The following is a 6,625-nucleotide window of genomic DNA, read 5'->3' on the forward strand; positions in this document are numbered from 1 at the left end:
CCCCCCCCCCCCCCCCCTTTAGGCATACTGTGTCCTTCTACTGCTGACATATGACACATATATGTCCTACTACTGCTGACATATGACACATATATGTCCTACTACTGCTGACATATGACACATATATATCCTTCTCTCTGGCCTACTATGTCATACTTATGTTCTTGTCCTCCCCGAAGCCCTACTATGTCCTACTACTGCTGACATATGACACATATATGTCCTACTACTGCTGACATATGACACATATATTCCCCCCCCCCTCCCCGGCCTATTATGTTCTATTTATGTTCTTGTCCTTCCTCAGCCCTACTATGTTCTACTACTGCTGACATATGACACATAATATATGTCCTCCTCCAGGCCTACTGTGTCCTACTACTGCTGATATATGATACATATGTGACTTCCTATGTCCTACTTATGTTCTTGTCCCCCCAGGCCTACTACGTCCTACTGATGTCCTTGTCCTCCCCTCAGCCCTACTACGTCCTACTACTGCTGACATATGACACATATATGTCCTCCCCCAGGCGTACTATGTCCTATATATGTCCTTGTCCTCCCCCCAGGCCTCCTTCGTCCTACTACTACTGACATATTATTATGACACACATGTCCTTCCCCCAGGCCTACTACATCCTACTACTGCTGACCGACGGAGTCCTCAGTGACATGGGAGACACGCGCCAGGCTATCGTCCAGGCCAGCAAGCTGCCCATGTCGCTCATCATCGTGGGCGTGGGCAACGCAGACTTCAGCGACATGAACGAGCTTGACGGGGACAATGGCGTCCTCAAGGCTCCATCGGGCGAGGCCGTCAAGCGGGACATTGTCCAGTTTGTGCCGTTCAGGGAGTTTAAGCAGGTCAGTTGTCCAGGATGTTGGGTTTTTTTTTTTGTAGTTTACATATCGTTCGGGACCTCGGTGCTTTTTTGTGGTATCTCCATTTTTAACACTTTGCAGTCATACAGCCAGCAGTACGAAATACCACTTCTGTTCACCCAGCCAGGAGAGTGACTACAACAGACTTCTCGGGCCTGGCGCGAAACTGCGCCAGGTGACCAGAACGGGTAATTTTCACTGGTGCAATGATCTTGATTGCACCAAGTGACCCCAAAGTGTTAATAACAGTGAAAACAGTTCATAACAAAGAGTGAGCTGAAGAAGAAGTCACTTTTTCATTTTTTAAAGTATAGTAGAGGTTTTACTGCGCTCGTAACTGCATAAGGTCATATGAGCGCCAAGGGGTGGGTGTCAACAGAGAAGTCTTTACAGGAAATCAGACTTACTCTGCTCACCTCTCTAGCTTCAACAGCACAAAGTCTGCTTCAACTATCAAGGCACCCCGGAAATAGCAGGTCACAAGAGTGACAAACATACAAAAGAAATAGAGGAAAATGACAATAGTAAGGATTAGGAAAGAAAAAGCAGCAGTGCCCTGTTATAGATCAGGCAGAGTTATGAGCGTGACATGAATCAGCCCATTTACAATTCTACTATGCTTGAACGAGAAATGTCCCCCCTTTGGGAATGGCCTAAAGACACTACAGTCAATGGCACTGCCCCGGGGGGTTATTGTTTTCACCGTTTAAAAAAAAAATGGAGAAACAAGAAAGCACTGAGGTTGCGATCTATTTCTGGCACTGTCAAATCTGCTCTAATGACCAGTCCTTCCCACTTTGTATTTTAAAAAATGTTATGACATTGTCTAAGAGGACTACTTGCCTAAGATGACGGCTCCTTGTGGGTTTTTTTTTCTATATATTGTTATGAGGGTGTGGTGGCGATACTAATGCGGCATCACTCTTTTCCTTTCCTGTCTTTGTTCTTTTGTGGTTCAAGTTTTATGTGAACAATTTGCGAGCGCCGTAAATCCGTACTAAAACAATTTTCCTGCAACATTCAATTATAAGAAGACTTAATGATAATAATAGTAAATTTCATTTATATAGGGTATTTCCATAAAGAAGTATGAAAGAACTGATCTTTTTCTCTCTTGTGCCGTATTCAGAGTACAGCGGCTGAGCTGGCCTGCCACGTTCTGTCAGAGGTTCAGATCAGTTTCTTTCTAGGATAATGGCCCCTTGTTATCTCTCCTGTCTTTTTTCTCTTTTGTGGTTCAAGTTTTATGTGAACAATTTGCGAGCGCAGTAAATCCGTACTAAAACAATTTACCTGCAACATGCCATTGTAAGAAGACTTTCCCCAAAGGTGCGAAATAACTTATCTTTTCCTCTCCCGTGCCATCTTCAGAGAGGTGAGCAGAGTAAGCCTGGTTCCCCATTTGGAATTCTCTGTTGACGTCCACCCCTTAGCGCTCATATGACCTTGTGCAGTTGTGAGCGCCGTGAAACCTTACCAGAATAATTTACCAATAATATGCCATTGTAAGAAGACTTAATAATAATGATAATAATAATAATAATAATAATAATAATAATAATAATAATAATAATAATAATAAATTGCATTTATATGGCGTATCTTTTCCTCCTCTGTGCCGTCTTCAGAGCACAGCGGCTGAGCTGGCCCGCCACGTTCTGTCGGAGGTTCCCAAGCAAGTGACGGACTACTACAAGTTCCGAGGCCTCAAGCCCAACCCAGCCCGGCCCGCGCCCCCTGCAGGCCCCCCCACGAGCTGAGAGCTGAGCGGGCTCCGATAGTGACGAAAAAGAAAACTTTAGATTGGCGCTTCTCATATAGTTAGATGTGTATTTATTCCATTTGTTGTTCTTTTGTGATGAAAGCATGTCCTCCAGTGATACTAATTGTCTTGGGACTCAAAGTTTGCCAGCTATGCCTTAAAACAGTTTAGAAGAAAGAAATATTTTTGGGACGTCGTTTATTATATATGGTGAATTTTTGAAGATGATATTTTTATCTGTAGTAGATGTATCTTTTCAAGGTCAAATTGTCTTTTTTTTAAAGCAGTTTCTCACAGTGGTGCAACTGTTTTTTGCCCTAGAAAAGCTCACGTGAACCAAGCTCTTTTCGCTAACTGGAAAGTTTTACAAATGCTTCTGTAACTGTTCTATTATGAAGTGATCGTATGTCGTCATATTCATAACAACCTTGCAAACAGTCAAGTATTGCTTCATCAAATAGGTGCAATATCCGATAACTTACTCAAGGTTTTTCAAGGGAGGGGTCGCGGCGGTGCTTTTTCTGACAGGAGGTTTGTCACGCTTTTTGATAATAATTTCTTTCTCTCAACTTCTGTCAATGCCCTGCTGTTCTGCATTTTATCGTGGCCAAGGGAATGTTCATTTATTACGCTGTTGAATTTCAGCTCAGCTATGAATATTTAGATTGCTGTAAAGTTCTCATTACGAAATTTAAACTCTGGTTACAGTTCAGATTGTTCGTCCAATTGAGACGAAACAGAATTGGGTTTTCAGCGAAGTTTATCTTGTGATAATGAAGCAGTAAGGTTAGCGCATTTAACTTGTAATGTCTGCAAATCCAGCGTTTACTTCATACGTTATCTGAAACGCAGAGAGGACTAGTTTGTGGTGGGACGTAGGAAAATAAGCTCGTTGGAAAAGAGATGGATGTAAATGTGTTTTCTTGTCTTTTCACAGGCTGGTTGCTTTATTGTTGCCCGATATAAGAAATGGCAGTAGACGTACTTATTTCAGACAGAACTCTTTGCACCTAAAACAGATATTTACTGCTGCCGGTTGAAATGATTGGTCTTTTCTATTAATGCTCCTTTCTATTATTTTTTTCTTTCGCAAGTCTTGAACAAAATGAATTGGTTAAGTAACGAATGGATTTATATCATGGCAACAGATCAAAATGAAGAGAGCATGCTATGAGTATTTCTTATCCAATTTTGGAAAGACGTATCATTTAATTTCATGATCTGACAGTAGTTTATAAGGAAAGGGGCGATGTACAGTAAAAGGATAATTGTTTTTGGGTCAAGATCTATTTTGTGTTTTTGGGCTACAATGTGTGAGATCTTCCTACTTTGAAGAGACGGCAGCAGGATAGGAACTGATTTATGGTTCATGACCTCTGCTGTGTTGAAGTTCTCACTCTTTCTCTGTCTCTCCTTTTCTCAATCTTTATGTCTACATCTCTCTCTTTTTCTCTGTCTCTATCTCTGTCTCTCTCTCTGTCTCTCTCGCTCTCTTTCTCTCTCTCTCTCGCTCTTTCTCTCTCTCTGTCTCTCTCTCTCTCTGTCTCTCTCTCTCTCTCTTTCTCTCCCACTCTCTCTCTTTCTCTCACTCTCTTTCTCTCACTCTCTTTCTCTCTCACTCTGGTCCTTTGCAGCTGTTCAGCACATTTATGCTCAGAATGTTTTGGTTGTCTATCTTTATGCAGTACTTGTTAATTCCTCACTCTTCCTCCCTGAGATCTGCTAGAACTGTGTACACTTCACAAGAGTGTCCTATCATCTTTTAGACATATCTGATCGTAGAACATTTTGGTCTCCTCATGACATCTTTTATTTAGTTTCAGCTGTTATATATATATAAAGTTTTTTTTACCCACAGCAAATACTTCTTTGTCCATGTTTGTTTTGTATAGCCACCAACTATTATGTTCATGGGGTGCTGGGTGTCCTTTAGGGTACCGTTCGCTTTTGCGCTTCTGCTTCTTCATTTGTGTTACGATGCGGTGGAGTCAGGCGCTCATCAATTTTTGGGCATGTGGAGTTATTATTAGTAACATCTTAAAGTTTGTCCATTTAACTATCTTTTGATGCGCTCATATGACCTTACGCAGTTGCGAGCGCCGTAAAACCCTATACTACTACTACTATCTTTTGATGAAAAAAAATACACATCTATCTTGAATAGAAGTCTAGATATATGCTATTTAAGGAAGAATACGGCCACCAAAATTTGGTGACTTCCTCAGCTTGAGAGCACCGTGTGTAGAGAAAGGAAATTTACATTTGTTTTTACATGGACATATAATGTGTTGAGCGAGCCAAAAAATAAAAATTCGAAAAAATTGGTCAAACTGGCGGAAAAACGCCGATATCTATGATTTCATTATTTTGAGGAGCGCCTGATTTCACTGCGACGCTTTTTCGTTTGCTTTTGTTTTATTTCAGGAATACCATCTTTGGGAGGTGTGGTCTGAAAGTGTACTTCTCACTACCCTGAGACAGCCGTTTATTTGAAGCTTGCAGCTTTTTGATTGCTTTTTAAAGATGTTGGGGGTTTTTTCTCGGTCAAAACTAATGTACCGTACTTCCATGGCCTGTCGTCACACTGCACTTTTGTGATGGCCAGAAGACTATAGGGCTAGCAGCTATGAAGAATCACAAGCACTCTGAATGATCTTACACAGACTTGGGGAAATTTTTCTAATTATATCTCGGTAGTTTTCTTGATACACTCTTATAAATTTCGGACTAAGTCCGTTGTTTTACATTTCTCCTCTTGCTCACCTCATGTAGAAGAGTTCTCCACTTTACACTGCATCTCTTTTGATGATCTATATTATGTGAAAAGAATTCGAAGTTTGCTCAATCCAGTCATTTTTCGTTCCGTCATGAATTTCTGGAGTAAGAAAGTTTGATTAAAACTGAGCAAAAATTAGCTTCCTTCCCAAATTATGTCAACGTCAAGATAAGATCTTTGAAATTATCTACTTTTTTCTCTTTCTTTCTTTCATGTTCTAGAAGAAGGATGTTTTTTCTTAAACATCAACAATGGACACCCGTCAAATATGGTCATATCATGCCGTATCTGAGGCCGTTTTTGTTGCGGAACTGGAAATATTAACGCGTAGAATATTTTGGAATGACTGAGAAAATTTTAGAGAATTTCTTTTGTCTTTGTGAAAGAAGCAGACAAGTTTTAGATGTACAATCAAATGCCTCTGTGTATTTCTAATCAGACAAATACATTTTCTCTTCTAACACGATTCTGTAAATGAAGTATGATTTTATATCTTCAATGAATTACTTTACCCATTTCAATTTTCTATGCTCAAGCTGTTTGCACTGTATTTTATTGGAAATAGGAGCTGACTCATTCATTAGTGGTTTGCTTTGTGAATGTGTACGCCTTTCCCAAAGGTGCAAGACGTACTACCAAATACGTAAAAGATGAATATGCTATGGCTTCATTATTGAAGCTTTAAAAATATATGTGAGGCAGCGTGGTGGAATCAGGCTATCGTCAAAATAGTCAAAGTATGGAAACTTGCATTTTTCCGCCAGTTTGTGAATTTTTATCAAATTTTTGTTTTTGGCTCAACACCTTTCATTCCCATTAAAGAACTCATTCTGTGTGGATTTTTCTGAAAAACGTCGATTAAAGGTACAAAAAATGTACATTTTCAGTTACCATGGACTCTTAAGCTAAGCAAATAACTAATCTTTGGCGACCTTTTTCTCACTAATTTTACCTCTGAAAACAGGTGACCCACACCTTCTTCTTTCGCAAATATCTCGACTTTTAATCAAGATAAATGGATATTTTTTTCATCCCAATAAAGACAAGTGAACAAGCTTTAAGATGATACCAATAACTCCACATGCCCAAAAATTGACGAGAGCCTGACTCCACCACGCTGCCTCACATGTTTGCTGTGACTTTGGTTGTAGTAGAACATTTCATGCTCCCTTCTGGATCCCCATCTGCCCCCCTCCCCCCCC

The 6,625-nt window shown here is 40.3% G+C and overlaps 1 protein-coding gene across 1 annotated transcript in view; it reads left to right on the forward strand.

Annotated features, from left to right (window-relative positions):
* Positions 1-3,786, forward strand: part of LOC101847730 (copine-3) — an 18,445-nt gene extending 14,659 nt beyond the window's left edge. The window contains exons 14-15 of the mRNA XM_005099745.3: positions 631-867; positions 2,514-3,786. Coding sequence (XP_005099802.1) covers positions 631-867; positions 2,514-2,645 — 369 coding nt within the window. The 3' untranslated portion in view covers positions 2,646-3,786. The remainder of the gene's footprint in view (positions 1-630; positions 868-2,513) is intronic.
* The last annotated feature ends 2,839 nt before the right edge of the window (positions 3,787-6,625 follow it).

The sequence above is a fragment of the Aplysia californica genome, unplaced genomic scaffold, assembly GCF_000002075.1.
Source record: "Aplysia californica isolate F4 #8 unplaced genomic scaffold, AplCal3.0 scaffold00224, whole genome shotgun sequence".
Classification (NCBI taxonomy): domain Eukaryota; kingdom Metazoa; phylum Mollusca; class Gastropoda; order Aplysiida; family Aplysiidae; genus Aplysia; species Aplysia californica.